The 26,653-nt window shown below is 48.7% G+C and overlaps 1 protein-coding gene across 1 annotated transcript in view; it reads right to left on the bottom strand.

Annotated features, from left to right (window-relative positions):
• celsr1b (cadherin EGF LAG seven-pass G-type receptor 1b) overlaps positions 1-26,653 on the bottom strand; it is a gene marked incomplete at both ends in the record, with an annotated part of 101,309 nt that overhangs the window by 52,947 nt on the left and 21,709 nt on the right. The window contains 4 exons of the mRNA XM_084452832.1: positions 10,420-10,508; positions 13,888-14,003; positions 18,816-19,038; positions 25,810-26,484. Coding sequence (XP_084308958.1) covers positions 10,420-10,508; positions 13,888-14,003; positions 18,816-19,038; positions 25,810-26,484 — 1,103 coding nt within the window. The remainder of the gene's footprint in view (positions 1-10,419; positions 10,509-13,887; positions 14,004-18,815; positions 19,039-25,809; positions 26,485-26,653) is intronic.

The raw sequence follows: 26,653 nt of genomic DNA, 5'->3' as shown, positions 1-26,653 counted from the left end.
TGGAACTATGAAGATCATCCCAGGTCCTGACAGCAGGTCTGATTCATAATGCGCCATCATCACTGATAGTGACCTCCGCCGCAAAGGAACCACAGCACGTCTCGCCTGCCTAACCACCTGCTCCACGACAGGCTCGCTGCAACAGCGGAGCCTCCCCGGCGACTCAAGTCAAAACACCCTTTTGTGCCGCACGGGATCTCCTGCAGCAATGCAGAGATCTTAACATCAGTGAGGCAGGATGGGCGGATTATACCTGGCGTGGGGAGGCGAACACCTTCAGATGTGATTTCATCCCGGACGCCAGTCCTTCCCCTACCGCGATGGACTTACCCAGACCAGCGTGGGTGAGGCTTAATCCTCTCGGGACCGGTGTCGGACGCTTCCGCTCATCAATGCACAGATGGGGCTTGGTATCCTGTGCGGTGTGCGAGTGTGGCGCCGAGGAACAAACCATCATCCAGGACAAACCATCATCCAGGACGGTCCGATATATCGGACACCCAATGGAATGCGTGGCCTGACAGTCGTGGGTGACGAAAAGGTGACGTGGCTCCTGGAGGTGTGCGTGGATTTATAGCCCGGGTGACCCCTCACCCAGGCTCGAGGTGGTAAAAGGATAGCCCCTCGGCTCTGAGCCTGGGGGGAGAGGACGAATCAACCAACCTACCCAAACGAAGAAGAAGATCACTGATAGTGGTTGGCGGGTTGGATATAGCAGGCCTGACTAAATAAGTATTAATGGTTCAGGGCCACAATTCTGTCCCTTGTGAAAGAAACAAAAATATGCAAGTTCTAGTCCATACATACTGTAGAACCTGATAGTATCTTGTTCTAGACCATAACTACTGTAGAACCTGATAGTATCTTGTTCTAGACCATAACTACTGTAGAACCTGATAGTATCTTGTTCTAGACCATAACTACTGTAGAACCTGATAGTATCTTGTTCTAGACCATAACTACTGTAGAACCTGATAGTATCTTGGTAACTCTTGTAGGACCTGTCTGATAGTATCTTGGTACCTCTTGTAGGACCTGTCTGGTAGTATCTTGGTAACTCTTGTAGGACCTGTCTGATAGTATCTTGGTAACTCTTGTAGGACCTGTCTGATAGTATCTTGGTAACTCTTGTAGGACCTGTGATAGTATCTTGGTAACTCTTGTAGAACCTGATAGTATCTTGGTAACTCTTGTAGGACCTGTCTGATAGTATCTTGGTAACTCTTGTAGGACCTGTCTGATAGTATCTTGGTAACTCTTGTAGGACCTGTCTGATAGTATCTTGGTAACTCTGGTAGGACCTGTCTGATAGTATCTTGGTAACTCTTGTAGGACCTGTCTGATAGTATCTTGGTAACTCTTGTAGAACCTGATAGTATCTTGGTAACTCTTGTAGGACCTGTCTGATAGTATCTTGGTAACTCTTGTAGAACCTGATAGTATCTTGGTAACTCTTGTAGGACCTGTCTGATAGTATCTTGGTAACTCTTGGAGGACCTGTCTGATAGTATCTTGGTAACTCTGGTAGGACCTGTCTGATAGTATCTTGGTAACTCTTGTAGGACCTGTCTGATAGTATCTTGGTAACTCTTGTAGGACCTGTCTGATAGTATCTTGGTAACTCTTGTAGGACCTGTCTGATAGTATCTTGGTAACTCTGGTAGGACCTGTCTGATAGTATCTTGGTAACTCTTGTAGGACCTGTCTGATAGTATCTTGGTAACTCTTGGAGGACCTGTCTGATAGTATCTTGGTTGGGAGTAAAGCTGTTCTCAGGTCCTCAGCCTTGCCTGCCAGCTAAAGTATTGATTACATCGACTTCCATCAACATAAATCTTGTCAGAGAGCAGAAATTGGACAGCATGAGGTCATGCTCTTAGGAGCTGCTCTGTAACCTGACACACAAGAGACCAGGACACTCACTCACTCACTCACTCACTCACTCACTCACTCACTCACTCAACTCTTCACTCCATAACATACAGGTAGACCTTCTCTCTCCCTACGCTCTGGACAGAATGGCTTCAGGGTCTGATTGCCGGGCAAAGTAACATTCCTGCCTGATATTAATCCGCCATTGTTCAGAAAGTCACCCATACTCCTCGATTAGGGGGAATATGTCATCACGTAGCTCCCTCACTCATTCTGCCTCCGCCAACAGGAGTAATTGGCTGAAACTCGACTCTGAGGACCAATGAGAAGTCCCTATCGGAACTCTGACAGCTGGAATGTGTTTGGCCACACTGAGGGCTACCGTGATTGGTCGGGAGTTCTATTGTTTGTGGTGCATATTAAAGGTCTGCAATGTGAGTTTAATACATAAATCATTTGTGTGTGTGTGTGTGTTGGGGGGGGGGGGTATAATATAGTCAGCAGTTTAAAGGCTCGTCAGTGGCCCAGTAAAGTAGGTCTACTGAGTTCTTGGAAAGCTACAGCAGGAAAGCAGACTGCTGTTGAGAGGCAGGAGGAAAGAGATTCATACCAGCATGCTAAACCATCTATACTGAGAGATTCATACCAGCATGCTAAACCATCTATACTGAGAGAGATTCATACCAGCATGCTAAACCATCTATACTGAGAGAGATTCATACCAGCATGCTAAACCATCTATACTGAGAGAGATTCATACCAGCATGCTAAACCATCTATACTGAGAGATTCATACCAGCATGCTAAACCATCTATACTGAGAGATTCATACCAGCATGCTAAACCATCTATACTGAGAGATTCATACCAGCATGCTAAACCATCTATACTGAGAGAGATTCATACCAGCATGCTAAACCATCTATACTGAGAGATTCATACCAGCATGCTAAACCATCTATACTGAGAGATTCATACCAGCATGCTAAACCATCTATACTGAGAGAGATTCATACCAGCATGCTAAACCATCTATACTGAGAGATTCATACCAGCATGCTAAACCATCTATACTGAGAGATTCATACCAGCATGCTAAACCATCTATACTGAGAGAGATTCATACCAGCATGCTAAACCATCTATACTGAGAGAGATTCATACCAGCATGCTAAACCATCTATACTGAGAGAGATTCATACCAGCATGCTAAACCATCTATACTGAGAGAGATTCATACCAGCATGCTAAACCATCTATACTGAGAGAGATTCATACCAGCATGCTAAACCATCTATACTGAGAGAGATTCATACCAGCATGCTAAACCATCTATACTGAGAGAGATTCATACCAGCATGCTAAACCATCTATACTGAGAGAGATTCATACCAGCATGCTAAACCATCTATACTGAGAGAGATTCATACCAGCATGCTAAACCATCTATACTGAGAGATTCATACCAGCATGCTAAACCATCTATACTGAGAGAGATTCATACCAGCATGCTAAACCATCTATACTGTCATCGTAGAGAGAAAACAACAGGATATAGAAATCTGGGATGACGGGATGAGATTCCCCTGCCTGCATTCCAAAGTACCGTGCTCATAAATCCCGTATGGTCACACTTCCTGTGTCTGCTAGGGTACATCAAGGTGCACAAAACATGCTAAAACAATGACGTTGGCATATCTTGGCAAAAGAAGAGTGCGTTTGCCTGCTTTCAGCCAGGAACAAACAAGACTCCTCAAACTAGGACTGAGCAAGGGTGTTCAAAGAGGGAGTGTGTGCGTGCGTGCGTGCGTGCGTGCGTGCGTGCGTGTGTGTGTGTGTGTGTGTGTGTGTGTGTGTGTGTGTGTGTGTGTGTGTGTGATGAAGAATCCAGTAACGTTCAGATAGGGCATGCCAAGGTTGCAAAGAAATTGCAATTGGCTCTAAGACAAAACAATGAACCACTTGAACTCTCCCCAGTAGAAACAGAGTTGAACTCCTCAGTAGAGACAGACTTGAACTCCTCAGTAGAGACAGACTTGAACTCCTCAGTAGAGACAGACTTGAACTCCTCAGTAGAGACAGACTTGAACTCCTCAGTAGAAACAGACTTGAACTCCTCAGTAGAGACAGACTTGAACTCCTCAGTAGAGACAGACTTGAACTCTCCCCAGTAGAGACAGAGTTGAACTCCTCAGTAGAGACAGACTTGAACTCCTCAGTAGAAACAGACTTGAACTCCTCAGTAGAGACAGACTTGAACTCCTCAGTAGAGACAGACTTGACCTCTCCTCAGTAGAAACAGACTTGAACTCCTCAGTAGAGACAGACTTGAACTCCTCAGTAGAAACAGACTTGAACTCCTCAGTAGAGACACACTTGAACTCCTCAGTAGAAACAGGCAGTGTGAGTCAAGGTTAACCAGACACAGCTGGCTTATGGAACTATTTGTAACAACAGGTGCACAACATACAGTTCCCCCGGACTCAGGGAACAGGAACAATTCTGTCAATGACCCCTCACATGGAGGTCGAATACATCGGAACTAAGACACAACAAAGTGCAACAGCAGCGGTGCCCTCTCTGTGAACCCAAACACAGCCTCGTGTCATAACATGGCTTCATACCTCAGAGTTTGGCCAAGGGAAGGCAAGGAACGTTTATTTGTAGCACATTTCAGCAACAAGGCAATTCAAAGTGCTTTACATGAGACATTAAAAGCATCAAGACAAAGTGCAACACATAAAAGGTCATACAAAACGAAATTTAAAAAAAAAATCAGAACATTTAAAACAAAATGCTGGAAAAATAAAATACAGGAATAAAAGTTACAGTGCAGTGTATGAATATTTAATAAAAAGCAGCGGCATAATAAAAGTCTTCAGTCTTGATAGAAGGAGGAGAGGAGGGCAAGACCACAGGGAGGGATGACCAGGTGAGAGGTGTGGCTTAGGAAGATGAGTGGGCAGCCATAACTATACCTGGACCAAATGTCCCTATGAGAGAAGTAAAACAAGAGACGTGTTCACTTGTGAGGACACAGGTTTAGAGTTCATTTTAGGGTCGAAGGTTAAGGTTTAGGGCTTGGGTTACAATAAGGGTTATGGTAAGGGTCAGGGGTGAAAGGTTCAGGCTAGGGTTTAGGGCTAGGTTTAAGTTTAAGCGGAACTCACAAGTATGGTAATCCAAAGTTGTGTGTGTGTATGTATGTGTGTGTGTGTGTGTGTGTGTGTGTGTAGTTACAGCCATCACTCCATGAATTCTGTTTTTCCATCCCATTCACCAAAGCATCATCAATACAAGTATGACACAAAACCACTCTGTTCAGTGGCAAAGCAAACTTTGAATAAGCAAGTTTCAGATGAACAACCTTAACCAACTGTCTTACTCAAAGTCTATACACACAACACAGGACTAGTGCTACACACAACACAGGACTACACACAACACAGGACTAGTGCTACACACAACACAGGACTAGTGCTACACACAACACAGGACTAGTGCTACACACAACACAGGACTAGTGCTACACACAACACAGGACTAGTGATACACACACAACACAGGACTAGTGATACACACAACACAGGACTAGTGATACACACACAACACAGGACTAGTGCTACACACAACACAGGACTAGTGCTACACACAACACAGGACTAGTGATACACACACAACACAGGACTAGTGATACACACAACACAGGACTAGTGATACACACACAACACAGGACTAGTGCTACACACAACACAGGACTAGTGCTACACACAACACAGGACTGCACATTCTCAAGCTACACATTGTCCCCCTAGAGAAGACTCCCTGTGTGTGAGTGTGTCACCACAGGGGGGTGTGAGTTGGGGAAGAGAGGGAGGGAGGGAGGGAGGGAGGGAGGGAGAGAGAGAGGGAGGGAGGGAGGGAGGGAGGGAGGGAGGGAGAGAGAGAGGGAGGGAGAGAGAGAGGGAGAGAGAGAGGGAGAGAGGGAGGGAGGGACGGAGGGAGGGAGAGAGGGAGGAAGAGAGGGAGGGAGAGAGGGAGGGAGGGAGAGAGGAAGGGAGGGACAGAGGGAGGGAGGGAGAGAGAGAGGGAGAGAGGGAGGGAAGGACGGAGGGAGGGAGAGAGGGGGGAAGAGAGGGAGGGAGAGAGAGAGGGAGGGAGGACAGTATGCTCCTTCAGTGTGACAAAGAGAGAGACTGAGGGACATATGGAGGACTGGGTCGGGGGGGGGGGGGTGTAAGTTCATAACATTTCATAATAACAACATGCTCCAGCAGCTCGTTATCTACAGTATTAATCATCCGGATTAGCCCTCCGCCTAGAAATGACTGAACCATTTGTATCCAGGAGACCCAGCCAAGTACACTCGTGGCGGCAAAAAGTTCAATGAGCGTTTAATGACTGTCTTTTTATGAATTTATATAGACTAAATGCCAAAAGGCTGGCTACTGCTGGGTAGAAAATCGGAGCCCCGATAAATATCGAACATGTTTGATATATATGCGTAAATCAATCCCTCACACTGCCGTGTGGGCAGATAATCGCTTCTGACCAGTCTTGATTCGGTTGTCAGGGGAGGTGAGGAGCCAAAATTTGGCTTAAAAATCCTCTAGTGTACACCCAACATTAGAGGATATACGTTTATATATCTGAGATATCTGCCCAGCACACAAGAGTAATCACCTCAATGTGAAATCATTTGGGGAGGGCTCTCTTTCTCATCAGAGAGCTTGTCTTTCCATGGTCCTGCAGACCACTGTGTAAAAACACGTAAAAGTCCATGAAAACACTGACGCTTGTCAGTATCCCCACGCTGAGAACAGTATCCCCACGCTGAGAACAGTATCCCCACACTGAGAACAGTATCCCCACGCTGAGAACAGTATCCCCACGCTTGTCAAGTTGTTGTTGTTGTTGTTGTTGTACAAAAGTTATCAAAAACTAAAAAGTTTCTTGAACTTGGGGAGAAAGTGCGAGTGAATGTTTCCATGAGCAGGTCTCCCAGCAGAGACCACAACAGCTTCCTCGTCCCTGAACGAACACATCAAACGCTCTGGGAACAAAGCTCTTCATTCCTAAACACGCTCTGGGAACAACGCTCTTCATTCCTAAACACTTCACCGTCGCGGATCCCCCTGTTTCAGTCGCATAGACCGATGATGTCATGCTAAATAAGGACACATAGACCTACAGTAAATAATGCTGTCATGCTAAATAAGGACACTCAAATGAGATGAATAAAAGAAAATCCTAACATTTCTCTTTGTGTTCCAAACCCTTCCCTATAACAGAAACAGTGGACTATATAATGTGCTCGCCATTTTCAGTGACCGAATTCTCAGCGGTTAATTTGATTAACTATATAGTCCACTAGAAAATACCCACAATTCACAGCAATTTCTAGTGAACAGAGGATGTACCCTATCATTTCTTGTTCACTACCTTACATAAGGAGTGAGTGAGTGAGTGAGTGAGTGAGTGTGTGAGTGAGTGAGTGAGTGAGTGAGTGAGTGAGTGAGTGAGTGAGTGAGTGAGAGAGTGAGTGAGTGAGTGAGTGAGTGAGTGAGTGAGTGAGTGAGTGAGTGAGTGTGAGTGAGTGAGTGAGTGAGAGTGAGAGTGAGTGAGTGAGTGAGTGAGTGAGTGAGTGAGTGAGTGAGTGAGAGAGTGAGTGAGTGAGTGAGTGAGTGAGTGAGTGAGTGAGAGTGAGTGAGTGAGTGAGTGAGTGAGTGAGTGAGTGTGAGTGAGTGAGTGAGTGAGTGAGTGAGTGTGAGTGAGTGAGTGAGTGAGTGAGTGAGTGAGTGAGTGAGTGAGTGAGTGAGCGTTTGTCAGTCAAGCAGAGCTCATCCCATAGTTTCAAATCACCAAAACAAGAGCTGGCGTGTCTGTTCCCATAGCAACCACACAAGCCTGTCACAACTGGGAACTTTGGAAAAAAAAACAAAAAAAACAAAAAACAGAAGGGAGGGTGTGGCTGTCCCGCTTCAGCGACCTTTGACCCAGAGGCCCAGAGGAGGGTCTGTCTGGACGCCCCCCTGTAGCTGGTGCCCTACTAACTGTGACCGGCAGGTCAGATAAATCCTCCCATATTGTGTTTTGTATGTAGCCCAGTTATGGAGGAACAGTGATACTAAGCACAGACGCTGAGACAGTCCTGAGACCCTCCCCCATCTGTCCCTCTCTCTCACCCCAGTAAATGAGGGGGAAGGGGGGGGGCACAACGACCCCCCATACCGGCAACTCTACTAACAACCCACACTGACCCCACCAACCCACACTGACCCCCCCCAAACCAACAACTCTACTAACAACCCACACTGACCCCCCCAACCCACACTGACCCCCCCAACCCACACTGACCCCCCCAACCCACACTGACCCCCCCAACCCACACTGACCCCCCCAACCCACACTGACCCCACCAACCCACACTGACCCCCCCAACCCACACTGACCCCCCCAACCCACACTGACCCCACCAACCCACACTGACCCCCCCAAACCAACAACTCTACTAACAACCCACACTGACCGCCCCCAAACCAACAACTCTACTAACAACCCACACTGACCCCCCCCCCCCCCCCCCAACCCACACTGACCCCCCCAACCCAAACTGACCCCCCCAAACCAACAACTCTACTAACAACCCACACTTACCCCCCCAACCCAACAACTCTACTAACAACCCACACTGACCCCCCCAACCCACACTGACCCCCCCCCAACCCACACTGACCCCCCCAACCCACACTGACCCCCCCAACCCACACTGACCCCCCCAACCCACACTGACCCCCCCAACCCAAACTGACCCCCCGAAACCAACAACTCTACTAACAACCCACACTGACCCAGACTGACCCCACCAACCCACACTGACCCCCCCAGACCAACAACTCTACTAACACCTAAGCTCCTCCTACTGCGGCTGCGTGGTTCAAGATGTGGTCAGATTCTGTTCGTCCACCACACCACTCCCACCGGGGGCGTTTCAGGAGCGGCCATTTTGTTTGATATTCTGCCAGGCCGTCAGGGGGCGGGACCTAACTAATCATTTCTTCTACTACTACTTGATGCGTCCCACAGATGTGACATCCATCAAAAATAGACCTGCTGTATATCTCTACCTGCTGTCTATCTCTACCTGCTGTCTATCTCTACCTGGTGTCTATCTCTACCTGCTGTCTATCTCTACCTGCTGTCTATCTCTACCTGCTGTCTATCTCTACCTGCTGTCTATCTCTACCTGCTGTCTATCTCTACCTGCTGTCTATCTCTACCTGCTGTCTATCTCTACCTGCTGTCTATCTCTACCTGCTGTCTATCTCTACCTGCTGTCTATCTCTACCTGCTGTCTATCTCTACCTGTCTATCTCTACCTGTCTATCTCTACCTGCTGTCTATCTCTACCTGCTGTCTATCTCTACCTGCTGTCTATCTCTACCTGTCTATCTCTACCTGTCTATCTCTACCTGCTGTCTATCTCTACCTGCTGTATATCTCTACCTGTCTATCTCTACCTGTCTATCTCTACCTGTCTATCTCTACCTGCTGTCTATCTCTACCTGTATATCTCTACCTGTCTATCTCTACCTGTCTATCTCTACCTGCTGTCTATCTCTACCTGCTGTCTATCTACCTGCTGTCTATCTCTACCTGCTGTCTATCTCTACCTGCTGTATATCTCTACCTGTATATCTCTACCTGTCTTTCTCTACCTGCTGTCTATCTCTACCTGTCTTTCTCTACCTGCTGTCTATCTCTACCTGTCTATCTCTACCTGTCTATCTCTACCTGCTGTCTATCTCTACCTGCTGTCTATCTCTACCTGTCTATCTCTACCTGTCTATCTCTACCTGCTGTCTATCTCTACCTGCTGTCTATCTCTACCTGTCTATCTCTACCTGTCTATCTCTACCTGCTGTCTATCTCTACCTGTCTATCTCTACCTGTCTATCTCTACCTGTCTATCTCTACCTGCTGTCTATCTCTACCTGCTGTCTATCTCTACCTGTCTATCTCTACCTGTCTATCTCTACCTGTCTATCTCTACCTGTCTATCTCTACCTGCTGTCTATCTCTACCTGCTGTCTATCTCTACCTGCTGTCTATCTCTACCTGCTGTCTATCTCTACCTGCTGTCTATCTCTACCTGCTGTCTATCTCTACCTGCTGTCTATCTCTACCTGCTGTCTATCTCTACCTGTCTATCTCTACCTGCTGTCTATCTCCTCCTGAGTCCCGTGGGGTACGAGACGCTTCTGGAACGTGCCGAATGGTGGTGGAAACGCCATCCTTGTCTAGAATGGCCACGGTCAACTTCCGCATGATAACCGAACGCACCGCAACCGGAGTCAGTGGGATTGAGCCGTAACGACCCACCCCCCAGCCCCCCATCTACACAACACATCATCACAGCATCCCCAACCACAAACTAGACCACAGTGAGTGATAAGCTCCTCCCCCAAGGCGCTGTTACATAGTGAAGTAGACTGGAAGTAGGGAGGTGGAATAGAGGCTCCGCCCAATCAGGAAGTGTGCGCTCACCTTGTTGTAGTAGTGGAGGTGGACGGTGTGCCACTGGCCGTCGCTGACCCCCCCGGGGACGAAGGGGGACACGGTGGTCCGGGTCTCGCCTGGAGGAAGGGGGACAGTTTCATCAGAAACATCCACCTCAACTCGTCTCTCTACATGGATTCAGCAGGTCCTCACAGGCAGTGAAGCTACAACCATGTTCCCCTTAAAACGACATAGTGGAACTTAAGCACAACCCAGAGCAGCATTAAGCCGTAGGGCTGAGTAAAAGGGTTTTGTGGGTGGAGACCTGGGGCCTCATTTATAAAACCTTGCTCAGGATTCGCGTACTAAGGGTTGCAGACATCCACAAGTTCCAAAAGGTACGCACAACGATGTTCCCATTTATAACGAAGTGCGCACGCATGTCCCACGCCGGTTCCCCATTCTAAATCTCAATCAACGCTAAACTTGGCGCACGTGAGCGCGTGTTGTCCCACCTTCTTAACGCCCATCAATGCCTATAAATGGCCACTGAAACGCCTCCAATTCACAGAAATCGATACAGCCCAAATCTAACATGAAGGCAAACGTGGCAGCAAAGAAGCGGAAGCGGCTCATGAGCTACTGGTCGTCATTGCTCAGTAGGTCTCTCATTGGTCAGTAGGTCTCTCATTGGTCAGTAGGTCTCTCATTGGTCAGTAGGTCTCTCATTGGTCAGTAGGTCTCTCATTGGTCAGTAGGTCTCTCATTGGTCAGTAGGTCTCGCCGGTCCCTGAAGACTCGCTCTCTCCGAATTCCTTCATCCACATCATCCACATCATCCAACAGCAGTACATAGAGGATAAAGCAGCCATTGTGCGTCATTATTACGCATTGGAATTGCATGCCTTTTTATACCAACCCACGGACATGATTATATGGAACAGGTGCGATTGTCATTGACAATATATGAACCACGCACGTGATTGATTGATTGATTGATTGATTGATTGATTGATTGATTGGGGTATAGGAGACGATGGATCCGAGGGATGACATGTAGAGGTGAAGGCACTTATTTCCGACAATGCTGGATGTCATGAAAACAGGACAGCCGATGACACATAACATCCATCCAAGACACTTAACAGCTCTTATCTGCCCGATTGAGGCACCAAACACAGGATCAGTTTAGCCTATTTCATTCATCAAATATGCATGGAGATTTCTAAATAGCCTAAATAGCTTATAATAATGGGCGCCCTATGAATGTGGATTCCTGAGTCAAACAATGAGGCAATGAAACACCACCAACAAACACAGCCTATTTCAGTGTAGCACAGCTTACAGTGAATCATATTATCCTCATACTATACTAGCCTACACATTGCCTGAGTAAATATGTCATGCACAACAGTGCACACTCATTCTTGTTTTGGAAGGCTAGGCTGCATGTTGGCACTGTCACTCACCCCGCGGTGAGAGGGCCGTCTCTACGACTAGAGTGATTGTTGTTCTACCAACATTGGGATTCACACAGCAGTGTAAATATGAAGGCCGTTCACAAGTCATTCACAACCTTTGAGCACATAGCTTACGCTGTCCACAGGATTATTTATGAATAAATAAATAAAGGAATAATTTATGAGAATAAATAAATACAATAATTATTTATGAGAATAAATAAATGAATCAATTGTTTAGCGATCCAGTTGATTATGATTCCCGGTTGGACTGTGCAACATATTTGAGGAGTTATTTTGCAATATTGGATATATTTATTGTTCACAATTTCAAAGCGTTTCTCGGGTTTCACCTTCCTGCCATTAGAATCGCAGTTTCCAGAAATGTGCGTACGCATGGGTCAGAGTGTGCTTGGAGGTGAGCACATTCTCCGCCATTCTCCTGTCAAGTTTGTTTTTTATAAATCCCAAAGTTTGCTCAGGGGTGGCGCACGCATTCTTTTGTGCGAGTATTATAAACGAGGCCCCTGGGGACCTGGTTCACTGCCTGCTGGGGAACATATAGAAGCATCTCTTAGCTTATTCACCTCGCCCAGAACCTGGAAGGAGCTGCTCTGAAAAAAGTAGCAATTCAACTCTTTTCTACTCCTCGATTCTACTCGCCTACTTTGCGCAGTGGAAAACCAAAGCGAGTTGAGTCGAGTCAAGTAGCTTTTGTGTGCGGTGTAAAGCCGAAAGAGGGGGGTTCTAATATCAACCTTCCTCATCCAGGGAACAACAATAATCTACAGCAGAGTGGTAGTTAATGGTTATTTATACAGTCGGGTCCCTCCAGGTCTGCCCTGCCTCCCTCCCTTACTCAGCAGACTGGAACACATCAGCCTGCTGTTTATACTGACATATTTCCCAGGTATCTCTGTATGACCTCTGACCCTCGCTCCGGACCGTAACTCTCCTCCCCGTTAATGAGATTGTGCATTCCTCAGACAGGAGTTAGTCTGTGAGGACGAAGGTCTGGGTCATCTCCACGGCTACAGCGCTCACTAGCTTGATTACCCTTGCTCGCCCAGGCTCTCTGAAACCAGCGGCGATAGACTCCCGTCACACGAGGAGGCGCGGTCAGGAGGAGGCGCGGTCAGGAGGAGGCGCGGTCAGGAGGAGCAGCCCTGGGAACCGGGGCGGTGAGACTGGGATCTTGCGGGCGACGGGGGATGATGTGGAGGAGAGCTGATTAAGAGTGATTAAGAGTGATTAAGAGTGAGTAAGAGTGATTAAGAGTGATTATGAGTGATTATGAGTGAGTAAGAGTGATTAAGAGTGATTAAGAGTGACTAAGAGTGACTAAGAGTGAGTGAGAGTGATTAAGAGTAAGTAAGAGTGACTAAGAGTGACTAAGAGTGAGTAAGAGTGATTAAGAGTGAGTAAGAGTGACTAAGAGTAAGAGTGAGTAAGAGTGATTACGAGTGATTAAGAGTGGTTAAGAGTGATTATGAGTGATTAAGAGTGGTTAAGAGTGATTATGAGTGATTAAGAGTGATTAAGAGTGAGTAAGAGTGAGTAAGAGTGATTAATAGTGATTAAGAGTGAGTAAGAGTGATTAAGAGTGATTAAGAGTGATTAAGAGTGAGTAAGAGTGATTAAGAGTGATTAAGAGTGCGTAAGAGTGATTAAGAGTGAGTAAGAGTGATTAAGAGTGATTAAGAGTGATTAAGAGTGAGTAAGAGTGAGTAAGAGTGAGGTCGTGTGAGCAGGATTGTATTCGTCTAAAAAGCCGGGGAATCGAACACCGAGGCCGGATACATCTTCCCCAGCATCTCGTTCATGAACGTTTGCTATGTTCTCTGAACCTGAACACACCCCTGGTCTTCCCTTCAACGTCTTTCCACACAAATGACTGTGATTAACTAGTGATAAACCAGCAGGAGATGCATGGATCCGTCTTAACCACCAGGATGCCCCTCCCTCTCCACGGCGACCATGTTAACGAGCCCCGGATGCCCCTCCCTCTCCACAGCGACCATGGTAACGAGCACAGGATGCTCCTCCCCCTCCTCACCTGCGGAGAAGATGAGCTGCACCTGCTCCTCCACGATCTCCAGGGCCAGGAAGTCGTGTTTGTGGTTGAAGCGGCCGTTGTAGAGCAGCAGGGCGTTCCTCTCCCTGGTGGCCAGCCTGCGCGCGGAGGGCAAAGGTCACATGAGCCATGAAAAGAGTAGGAGGAGGAAGTAAGTTATTTTAGTTCAACTCCACTCAACTCAAACTTTATTCACAGAGCACATTTATAAACGACTGTGGTCGACCAAAGTGCTGTACAGGTAGGTGAAATAAATTACAACAATAATACTACAAAACACAACCATACACACAAACACCACAACACCCATTAAGACAACAATACACACACTAGCCTGGGAGTCATATTCAGCTATGATTGAAGGCCAGGGAGAAAAACTGGGTCTTCAATAAAGATTTAAAAACATTGAGGGTCTGGGCGGATCTGATGTGGAGGGGCAAGTTGTTCCAGAGCCGAGGGGCAGCCGCCGCGAAGGCCCGGTCACCTCTGGTCTTTAGCCTGGTCTTGAGCCTGGTCTTTAGCCTGGTCTTTAGCCTGGTCTCTAGCCTGGTCTTTAGCATGGTCTTTAGCCTGGTCTCTAGCCTGGTCTCTAGCCTGGTCTTTAGCCTGGTCTTTAGCCTGGTCTCTAGCCTGGTCTTTAGCATGGTCTTTAGCCTGGTCTCTAGCCTGGTCTCTAGCCTGGTCTTTAGCCTGGTCTTTAGCCTGGTCTCTAGCCTGGTCTTTAGCCTGGTCTTTAGCCTGGTCTCTAGCCTGGTCTTTAGCCTGGTCTTTAGCCTGGTCTCTAGCCTGGTCTCTAGCCTGGTTTTTAGCCTGGTCTCTAGCCTGGTCTCTAGCCTGGTTTTTAGCCTGGTCTCTAGCCTGGTCTCTAGCCTGGTCTTTAGCCTGGTCTCTAGCCTGGTCTCTAGCCTGGTCTTTAGCCTGGTCTTTAGCCTGGTCTCTAGCCTGGTCTTTAGCCTGGTCTTTAGCCTGGTCTCTAGCCTGGTCTTTAGCCTGGTCTTTAGCCTGGTCTTTAGCCTGGTCTTTAGCCTGGTCTCTAGCCTGGTCTCTAGCCTGGTCTCTAGCCTGGTCTCTAGCCTGGTCTTTAGCCTGGTCTTTAGCCTGGTTTTTAGCCTGGTCTCTAGCCTGGTCTCTAGCCTGGTTTTTAGCCTGGTCTCTAGCCTGGTCTCTAGCCTGGTTTTTAGCCTGGTCTTTAGCCTGGTCTCTAGCCTGGTCTCTAGCCTGGTCTCTAGCCTGGTCTCTAGCCTGGTCTTTAGCCTGGTCTCTAGCCTGGTCTCTAGCCTGGTCTCTAGCCTGGTCTCTAGCCTGGTCTTTAGCCTGGTCTTTAGCCTGGTCTCTAGCCTGGTCTCTAGCCTGGTCTCTAGCCTGGTCTTTAGCCTGGTCTTTAGTCTGGTCTTTAGCCTGGTCTCTAGCCTGGTCTCTAGCCTGGTCTCTAGCCTGGTCTCTAGCCTGGTCTTTAGCCTGGTCTTTAGTCTGGTCTTTAGCCTGGTCTCTAGCCTGGTCTCTAGCCTGGTCTTTAGCCTGGTCTCTAGCCTGGTCTTTAGCCTGGTCTCTAGCCTGGTCTCTAGCCTGGTCTTTAGCCTGGTCTCTAGCCTGGTCTCTAGCCTGGTCTCTAGCCTGGTCTCTAGCCTGGTCTTTAGCCTGGTCTCTAGCCTGGTCTCTAGCCTGGTCTTTAGCCTGGTCTTTAGCCTGGTCTCTAGCCTGGTCTCTAGCCTGGTCTTGAGCCTGGTCTTTAGCCTGGTCTCTAGCCTGGTCTCTAGCCTGGTCTCTAGCCTGGTCTCTAGCCTGGTCTCTAGCCTGGTCTCTAGCCTGGTCTCTAGCCTGGTCTTTAGCCTGGTCTCTAGCCTGGTCTCTAGCCTGGTCTTTAGCCTGGTCTTTAGCCTGGTCTCTAGCCTGGTCTCTAGCCTGGTCTTGAGCCTGGTCTCTAGCCTGGTCTTTAGCCTGGTCTCTAGCCTGGTCTCTAGCCTGGTCTTTAGCCTGGTCTTTAGCCTGGTCTCTAGCCTGGTCTCTAGCCTGGTCTTTAGCCTGGTCTTTAGCCTGGTCTTGAGCATGTCCAGTAGCAACTGGTCAGCCGACCTTTAGGTTCAGAACTTTTGAGTCAGAAATATTTCAATGTGAATTTCATACAGTACTGGATGTATTGCTGTATTTCTTTGATATGCACAGAAAGAGGTTAAAACACGGGGATGCAACACAGAGACAGAAGGACAGAGACAGAAGGACAGACACCCTGACAGAGACAGAAGGACAGACACCCTGACAGAGACAGGAGGACAGACACCCTGACAGAGACAGAAGGACAGACACCCTGATAGAGACAGAAGGACAGACACCCTGACAGAGACAGAAGGACAGAGACAGAAGGACAGACACCCTGACAGTAAGTCATCTTAGACTTGGACCTGGGCTGGTATACTTGGTACCCCTTGGCCTAAGAAGGCTCTGGGAAACGCATCGCCACCTAGAGGCGACATTCTTACGATGCACGTAGCGCTACGATGCCGCTGGGAAACGCACCCCTGGACCGTCTACAAATGGTCCAGAACTCTGCTGCAAGGCTGCTGATGAGGTCCGGAAAGTTCTGTCACATCACTCTGGTCTCTCTCTAGGTCTCTCTGGTCGTCTGACCAGGGCCTGTTGGTCGTCCCCCCGCTCAAGGCTGAAGACTAACGGTGAGCGAAGCTTTGAAGTCGTGGCTCCTAGGCTGTGGAACCCCCTTCCACTGGTCCTACGCTCTGTGGCCTCTGTTAAAGACTCATCTGTTCAGACAGGTCTTTCTCTCGCCTCCTGTCTCTCCGGACCGGCTTTTCTAGGTCCTTGTTTTGATGTATTTTTGCTTTTTACCTTTGATTTTAATTATTGAATGATTTGTGAAGTACTTTGTGACCCCGGTCTGTGAAAGGTCCTACAGAAATAAAATGTACTTAATTACTTACAAAAACAATGTCCACCCTATTGAACAGGTCAAAGTTGTGAACTGAGACTGTTGTACTCATTGGTATCTCTTCAGGGTTGTATCTCTTCAGGGTTGTTAACATGTGAAACACTGGGACGCTAAACGACAGGAAACATGGGAGAAAACCAGCGAGAAGGAAAATAACGGATTGAGGAAATGAGAAAAAAAAGGAATTTGGAAAATGAGAGAGAGAGAGAGAGAGAGAGAGAGAGAGAGACAGAGAGAGAGAGAGAGAGAGACAGAGAGAGAGACAGAGAGAGACAGAGAGAGAGAGAGACAGACAGAGAGAGACAGAGAGAGAGAGAGAGAGAAAGACAGAGAGAGAGAGACAGAGAGAGAGAGAGAGAGAGAGAGAGACAGACAGAGAGAGACAGAGAGAGAGAGAGACAGAGAGAGAAAGAGAGAGAGACAGAGAGAGAGAGAGAGAGACAGAGACAGAGAGAGAGAGAGAGAGAGAGAGACAGAGAGAGAGAGAGACAGAGAGACAAAGAGGCAGTGTGGACGGACAGGGACCAGAGGGGCACAGCTCGGGGACACAGAGTCTGTCCTTCACCCACGCAGCTGGCACACGGTGACCCAGGCCACAGCAGTTCACCTGCCACATGGCACAGGCCCCGCCCAACAGGAAGCCCCCGCCGACAAAACAAAACACCTACGGCGCTCTGCGCTCCACGCGTCACTTCCTGTCTTTCTGTCTTTTAACCTTTTCCAGGGAGAGTAAGACCGACACATGAGAGGCTCCATTTGGGCTATTGCAGCCATGGACATCTCTTAAACTCTTAAAGTCTTTTAAACTGTTGTATTTTTGTACTGAATGATCCACGTTTATTAACGTGTTTTTTTGCTTCCCTCTGGAATATGTAGGGGTGGTTCGTATGCCCACCTCCCTTGTTCTCTGTAAAGCGCATAGTGTTGCCTCTGGGTATGAAATGCGCTATACAAATAAAGTTTTGATTGATTGATTGATTGATTAATCCCAACTGTTTTTCACTCACAAGAGAACGCTCGTCCAAATGGCCTCAGTTCAGACCAGTAACAGTGCTTCTGTTAACAGTTAAAACCCTACCATGTATATTTTGCACTGTCCTGTCTCGTCTCTGCACTCTGTCTAATGTTGTCTCCATCAGTTTATGCACCGACTGACCAGAACACATTCCTAGTTCTGTAAGTCTAAAACCTGCCTGGCAATAAAACGGATCCTGATCCTGACAAAGCAGACTGTCTGGATCACATCATGGCTAGGTGGGAGTGTGTGTGTGGGGGGGGGGGGGCAGGGCTGTACCATGTCAGGGCTAGGTAGGGGGGGGGGGGCAGGGCTGGACCATGTCAGGGCGGAGTTGGGGGGGGGGGTGAATACCAGTCCCCAGTGGGAGGACCTGCGCCTGGAAAGCCCTGCTCTTTCTGGCCGAGTCAGCGTTTTTATGAACGAGGCGTTGGCGGTGGAGAGAGAACGTGCTTCAACACGCCGCCGGCTCGCCAGACAGAACCCGGTGGCTGCTGTTTACTGCCGTTACCATGGATACGGCACGCGGCTGGTTATTACTGAGCGTCTGCGAGGTATAACGGCGTCCTGGCGTGTCGCCGTGCCGATAATTATCAGCTGGGTGTGGAGAGACGCTCCGAACAGCAGGCGTCCGGATGACCAGGATGTGGAGGAACTCAGGAAGATGGTGTTGTACAGGTAGGTACACATAAATGATAGAGAATGAACATGCATACTATAGAAAGTACAGTACATTTACTATGGCCACACACACATGCGCGCACACACACACGCACACACTCTGCACACACAACTGAAGATGCTTGAGACAATACTTTTCCAAGGCAAATAAAAAGCAAGGTCTAGAGACAGCATGGCCTCTGGATGGTGTAGCTGGTCAGAACAGAGCCTGTCAGGGGGGAGACCCGGGTTCAAACCCCCCAACGCAGACGAGCTGAGACGGGTCTCACTCACGTGAAGGACAGGGTGAAGTGGAACCTCTGTCTCAGGCCGGGGAAGGTGAGGAAGGCGTGTCCAGGGAAGCTGCGCGTGGTCATCTCACAGTAGGGCGTCTGGTACTCCCCCGGGGGGCACTGGCACAGGAAACCCCCCACCAGCAGGTCCACGCAGCGGCCCCCGTTCCTGCACACCCCCGCCACACAGCGCCCCGCCAGCGAGCTCACCTCACACCGCTGACCTGAGGAGGGAGAGCAGGATGAGCACGACGGTCAATGTGTTCAACATGTTTTAACATAACGCTAGTCATGTGTCATTTGCCTGTCATTGAATTGAATTGAACTGAACATTAAATTCTGTTTTCCAGTTTATTCCGTTTAATTCCCATTAATTCATGTTAATTCCCATGGGAAGTTTGTGAATATTCCCAAATTTTTTAACCCTAGATGGGAATAAATGATGCCTTCATATGTTTTAACATAACGGTGGTCATGTGTCATTTGCCTGTCATTGTGTATGCATACCTAGTGAAAAAAGAACGATGCAAGTTACTTGTCTCCCGTCCAATGAAATGAGTGCATTCGTCACGTGATCACATTTCCTGTTTCCCATCGCCAATACATACTGCTTTGTACACAAACGAGCGCAAGGCTCCGCAGACAACCGCATCCACAGCCACAGTTAACTTGTGTATTATTGTTTGGTTATAAAAGCGGTTTCGATAGTCCTCCACTGATAGGAATGCTGAGAGCACAACCAGCTGAGAGCACAACCAGCATCCCTATCAGGTAGGTTTCACTGGGACCCTTCATGAACCTGATTCAGGATCTCCCAGTGGAGGGAAGCTCATGTTTGAATTAGGGATGCACCGATTGCAAAATTCTGGGCCGATGTTTAAAATAACAATCCGGCCGATGACCAAAGTTTATTTTATTTCATTTCATTATTCCCCCTTTTGTGCCAGGGAAAAAAAAGAAATTAAAGGAGTAGTAAAGGGAAAATGCATGTTTAGCCCTGTTTTAAGGTTACTTCTGATCATATACAATGGTTCAGATCAAAACGTTGACAAAACTAGCACTTTTGAGAAAGTCTGATAATTGCTCTACCACCGTTTTGGTCATACAATGGATGTAGGTGGGCACCTTGAAAAATCATTCAAAAAACATGTTAAACTCTCGATTTCAAAGACACTCCAGTCCTGAGGACCCATACTCTAATCTCTCCACCCTGAGGACCCATACTCTAATCTCTCCATCCCTGAGGACCCATACTCTAATCTCTCCAGCGCTGAGGACCCATACTCTAATCTCTCCAGTCCTGAGGACCCATACTCTAATCTCTCAGTCCTGAGGACCCATACTCTAATCTCTCAGTCCTGAGGACTCATACTCTAATCTCTCAGTCCTGAGGACTCATACTCTAATCTCTCAGTCCTGAGGACCCATACTCTAATCTCTCAGCCCTGAGGACCCATACTCTAATCTCTCCAGTCCTGAGGACCCATACTCTAATCTCTCCCTCCCTGAGGACCCATACTCTAATCTCTCAGTCCTGAGGACCCATACTCTAATCTCTCAGCCCTGAGGACCCATACTCTAATCTCTCCCTCCCTGAGGGCCCATACTCTAATCTCTCAGCCCTGAGGACCCATACTCTAATCTCTCAGCCCTGGGGACCCATACTCTAATCTCTCAATCCTGAGGACCCATACTCTAATCTCTCAGCCCTGAGGACCCATACTCTAATCTCTCAGCCCTGAGGACCCATACTCTAATCTCTCAGTCCTGAGGACCCATACTCTAATCTCTCAGCCCTGAGGACCCATACTCTAATCTCTCAGCCCTGAGGACCCATACTCTAATCTCTCAGCCCTGAGGACCCATACTCTAATCTCTCAGCCCTGAGGACCCATACTCTAATCTCTCCAGTCCTGAGGACCCATACTCTAATCTCTCCAGCGCTGAGGACCCATACTCTAATCTCTCCAGTCCTGAGGACCCATACTCTAATCTCTCAGTCCTGAGGACCCATACTCTAATCTCTCAGCCCTGAGGACCCATACTCTAATCTCTCAGTCCTGAGGACCCATACTCTAATCTCTCCCTCCCTGAGGACCCATACTCTAATCTCTCAGTCCTGAGGACCCATACTCTAATCTCTCAGCCCTGAGGACCCATACTCTAATCTCTCAGTCCTGAGGACCCATACTCTAATCTCTCCCTCCCTGAGGACCCATACTCTAATCTCTCCCTCCCTGAGGACCCATACTCTAATCTCTCAGCCCTGAGGACCCATACTCTAATCTCTCAGCCCTGAGGACCCATACTCTAATCTCTCCAGTCCTGAGGACCCATACTCTAATCTCTCAGTCCTGAGGACCCATACTCTAATCTCTCCCTCCCTGAGGACCCATACTCTAATCTCTCCCTCCCTGAGGACCCATACTCTAATCTCTCAGGCCCTGAGGACCCATACTCTAATCTCTCCAGGCCTGACGACCCATACTCTAATCTCTCCATCCCTGAGGACCCATACTCTAATCTCTCAGTCCTGAGGACCCATACTCTAATCTCTCAGTCCTGAGGACCCATACTCTAATCTCTCAGTCCTGAGGACCCATACTCTAATCTCTCCAACCCTGAGGACCCATACTCTAATCTCTCCATCCCTGAGGACCCATACTCTAATCTCTCAGTCCTGAGGACCCAAACTCTAATCTCTCCATCCCTGAGGACCCATACTCTAATCTCTCCCTCCCTGAGGACCCATACTCTAATCTCTCAGCCCTGAGGACCCATACTCTAATCTCTCAGGCCTGAGGACCCATACTCTAATCTCTCCATCCCTGAGGACCCATACTCTAATCTCTCAGTCCTGAGGACCCATACTCTAATCTCTCAGTCCTGAGGACCCATACTCTAATCTCTCAGTCCTGAGGACCCATACTCTAATCTCTCAGCCCTAAGGACCCATACTCTAATCTCTCAGCCCTGAGGACCCATACTCTAATCTCTCAGTCCTGAGGACCCATACTCTAATCTCTCAGCCCTGAGGACCCATACTCTAATCTCTCCAGTCCTGAGGACCCATACTCTAATCTCTCCATCCCTGAGGACCCATACTCTAATCTCTCAGTCCTGAGGACCCATACTCTAATCTCTCAGTCCTGAGGACCCATACTCTAATCTCTCAGCCCTGAGGACCCATACTCTAATCTCTCAGCCCTGAGGACCCATACTCTAATCTCTCCAGTCCTGAGGACCCATACTCTAATCTCTCCAGCGCTGAGGACCCATACTCTAATCTCTCCAGTCCTGAGGACCCATACTCTAATCTCTCAGTCCTGAGGACCCATACTCTAATCTCTCAGCCCTGAGGACCCATACTCTAATCTCTCAGTCCTGAGGACCCATACTCTAATCTCTCCCTCCCTGAGGACCCATACTCTAATCTCTCAGTCCTGAGGACCCATACTCTAATCTCTCAGTCCTGAGGACCCATACTCTAATCTCTCAGCCCTGAGGACCCATACTCTAATCTCTCAGTCCTGAGGACCCATACTCTAATCTCTCCCTCCCTGAGGACCCATACTCTAATCTCTCAGTCCTGAGGACCCATACTCTAATCTCTCAGCCCTGAGGACCCATACTCTAATCTCTCCAGTCCTGAGGACCCATACTCTAATCTCTCCAGTCCTGAGGACCCATACTCTAATCTCTCCCTCCCTGAGGACCCATACTCTAATCTCTCCCTCCCTGAGGACCCATACTCTAATCTCTCAGGCCCTGAGGACCCATACTCTAATCTCTCCAGGCCTGACGACCCATACTCTAATCTCTCCATCCCTGAGGACCCATACTCTAATCTCTCAGTCCTGAGGACCCATACTCTAATCTCTCAGTCCTGAGGACCCATACTCTAATCTCTCAGTCCTGAGGACCCATACTCTAATCTCTCCAACCCTGAGGACCCATACTCTAATCTCTCCATCCCTGAGGACCCATACTCTAATCTCTCAGTCCTGAGGACCCAAACTCTAATCTCTCCATCCCTGAGGACCCATACTCTAATCTCTCCCTCCCTGAGGACCCATACTCTAATCTCTCAGGCCTGAGGACCCATACTCTAATCTCTCCATCCCTGAGGACCCATACTCTAATCTCTCAGTCCTGAGGACCCATACTCTAATCTCTCAGCCCTGAGGACCCATACTCTAATCTCTCAGTCCTGAGGACCCATACTCTAATCTCTCAGCCCTGAGGACCCATACTCTAATCTCTCCAGTCCTGAGGACCCATACTCTAATCTCTCCATCCCTGAGGACCCATACTCTAATCTCTCAGTCCTGAGGACCCATACTCTAATCTCTCAGTCCTGAGGACCCTTACTCTAATCTCTCAGCCCTGAGGACCCATACTCTAATCTCTCAGTCCTGAGGACCCATACTCTAATCTCTCCAGTCCTGAGGACCCATACTCTAATCTCTCAGTCCTGAGGACCCATACTCTAATCTCTCAGTCCTGAGGACCCATACTCTAATCTCTCAGCCCTGAGGACCCATACTCTAATCTCTCAGTCCTGAGGACCCATACTCTAATCTCTCAGTCCTGAGGACCCATACTCTAATCTCTCCAGTCCTGAGGACCCATACTCTAATCTCTCAGTCCTGAGGACCCATACTCTAATCTCTCAGTCCTGAGGACCCATACTCTAATCTCTCAGTCCTGAGGACCCATACTCTAATCTCTCAGTCCTGAGGACCCATACTCTAATCTCTCCACCCTGAGGACCCATACTCTAATCTCTCCAGCGCTGAGGACCCATACTCTAATCTCTCAGCCCTAAGGACCCATACTCTAATCTCTCCAGGCCTGAGGACCGATACTCTGAATGCACACGCTTCACCAGACCTTCCCTCCGCTGAGGCTCTCTGTCTGTGTTCATCAGCACTTTGATGAGTTACACTTCCTGAAAGTCTGAGTAGTTCTGTAGTTCCTCCCAGACCCCTGCAGGTTCCTGTGATGACAGGAACTTTCCCTCTCTCACCCAGATTCATCTCCAGAGCTACACCCCCCCATCACAAGCTGGCCTGCCTGAACTCAGATGATGTGGGGGTTGGGGAGGGAAGCAGGCATGATTAAAACACACAGGACTGTAACCGCCGTGGTCGGTGACCCGAGACGACCCAGGCGCTTCTTTGGAACCCAACGGCTTGTGGCGGTGATGACAGCAGGACGACAGCGTGTCTCTAGACAGAACGCCAGACCGCCTTGGTGGTCTTCCCCACACTGGTCTCAAACCACCTGCCTGCTTTGACCCCCTCCTGCCTTGTTCACCACTGCTAACAGGTGTTCTGGTGATGACAGCTTTGAAATGGGCCCAGATGTCTGCGACCATGACTCTTGTGCTTTTTCCAACAACTAGTCATCATACCACACACACAACGATGACATCATCATACCATACACACAACGATGACATCATACCACACTAACAATGATGACATCATCATACCATACACACAATGATGACATCATCATAACATACACACAATGACAGCATCATACCATACCATACACACAAAGATGACATCATCATACCACACACACAATGATGACATCATCATACCACACACACAATGACATCATCACACCACACACACAACAATCTGTCAGCGCTTGTGGGCGTGTTGCCATGGAGACATGCGTGGCATCTGCCGGAACTGACACGCAGCTTCATCATCTCTGGGTTTAACGCCATTCATTTGGCGAGTGACGTCACTTTAGTCTGATGAAATGAGACTGAACAGCCAATGGTAACATCACCTTTGACAGCACGCGTGATAAACTTAAGCAATAAACCACTCGAGGCCTTGTGTTATAGTGATTTTATAACAGCTAGGGGGGCGTTGTTAGTCTAAAACCCCCCTAGCTGTTATAAAATCACTATAACACACGGCCTCGAGTGGTTTATTGCTTTTATACAACGGTTACTACAGGTATTAGTGTAAAATAAACACATAGCAATGTAAAATATTAACATTTATTCAAAACTAAGCATCATTCCCTCAATTCCGCCGAGCAAAATAGTTCCCCTAACAAAAGGGTTGCCAAGCAACAACAATAACTACAATGCATTGGATCAAATGGGAGGCGCATTAATACTGAAAATGGAATGATATGCGGTCCCAGGTGTGTGTTACAAATTATTTTAACATGTCTTCCAGCCAATCAGAAACAAGAACCAGAACTAACCGTTGTATAAATGGAAATATTACCCATTTATTACACAGCTCTCTGAAATACTCCATTCAGACTGAACAATCGCACATTCTACCAGTCAATTATTTCTCGATAATTGACGGATGTCAGGGGCAACCAAGCCAATATTGACCGCTGCTGAGGGAAACACATTATATGTCTGTGGGCGACAGCTGAAAGTTGCTGAGCATTCTAAACGGTCAATAACGGTTTTGGCTGTTCTTCCTTGTGTCAATTATGTTTGTATCACCAGTCAATCAAAGGTTACGGTTTGAAATGTGTCCGATTTTCACTGGTTTCGCTGTGCGAGTCCTTTGTGAGAGAGAGCGAGTAGCAGGCTAGGCACAGTATCGTTAAAGAGACCAACCCAATCAAAGGTTCAAAGATGAGAGGAAAGTCTCCCAGGCTATTCAGGAACATTCCGCACCTAATCAAAAACAGATTTTTGTCATCCAAACAACATCGAATTAGTTTACTTCTAAACAGCCAAGTTACTAAGAAAGTCTCGGGCCAATAAACGCAACCAATGGGACAGGCCCTGGCCGGAGAGGGCGGGGCTTACTTATGTGGGCCGGATCTAAGCTCTAATGAGGGCACAGGAGAGCGGCAGGGAGAAAGCAAAGTGAGCACAAGCCCTCGAAAGGAAGAAGGTGTTGAAGTGTGAGAGACGGAAGATGAAGGAACGAAGGGTGAGAGAAAAAAAGAGAGAGAAAGAGAAGCCGAAGAGACCCAAAAAAAGAGAAGCCGCCCACCTGTGAAGTGGTCCGGACATTGGCAGACGTAGCCTCCCTCTCGGCTGCGGCACGCCCCTCCGTTCCTGCAGGGGGAGGAGTAGCACAGGTCCACCTCCGTCTCGCAGTAGTCCCCGCTGAAGCCTGGCGGGCAGCGGCACCGCAGGCCCGCCACCGGGTGGATGGGCCGGAACAGCAACGTGTCCGACGCCACGAACGGCGCCGAGCTGTCGAAGCGCAGCACCGACACGCACTTCATGTAGTTCTCGCACGGCTCGCGCAGGCAGATGTTGTCGTCGAAGGGCAGCACGCGCTGACCGGACACCAGCGCCAGGAGGGACCGGTTCAGGTAGATCTGCTCCTGGAGAGCCTCGGACGGGAAGAAGCGCCCGGGCGACACCCCCGCCCCCTCGGGCCCGCCCCCCGCCACGCCCCCAGACAGCCGCAGGGCGGAGAAGGTGACGTTGAGGACGCTGCCCGGGACGTGGGTGTCGTTCTGGACGTTGAAGACGAACACGCCGTGGCGGGCGGTGGACAGGACGGCGGCCACGCCCTCCGTGAAGAGGGCGAGCAGCGGCGACAGGAAGCGCTCCTGGGACATGTCCTCCAGGCGCACTGTCACGCTGTTGGTCAGCATGTCGTCGGTGATGATGGTGACGCGTAGCGTGCAGGTTGCCGTCACCTGGTGGACGCCGTCTGTGAGGAGAGAGGCGCTCGTTTAATTTGGGGCTCAAAAAAACATCGGTTCATCAACTGACCCTTGTCCCAAACGGGGCATGTGCTACTACCCTACTAACACAATCAGGTTGCAGCAATGTTGCAGCAACGTGCAATTTAGACTTTTGTATGGTCCACTCAACGTCAA

Source organism: Borostomias antarcticus, assembly GCF_949987555.1.
Source record: "Borostomias antarcticus genome assembly, chromosome: 18".
In the NCBI taxonomy this organism is placed as follows: domain Eukaryota; kingdom Metazoa; phylum Chordata; class Actinopteri; order Stomiiformes; family Stomiidae; genus Borostomias; species Borostomias antarcticus.
Note: the sequence above shows the minus strand (reverse complement) of the source record. Positions and strands in the feature narration are given on the sequence as shown.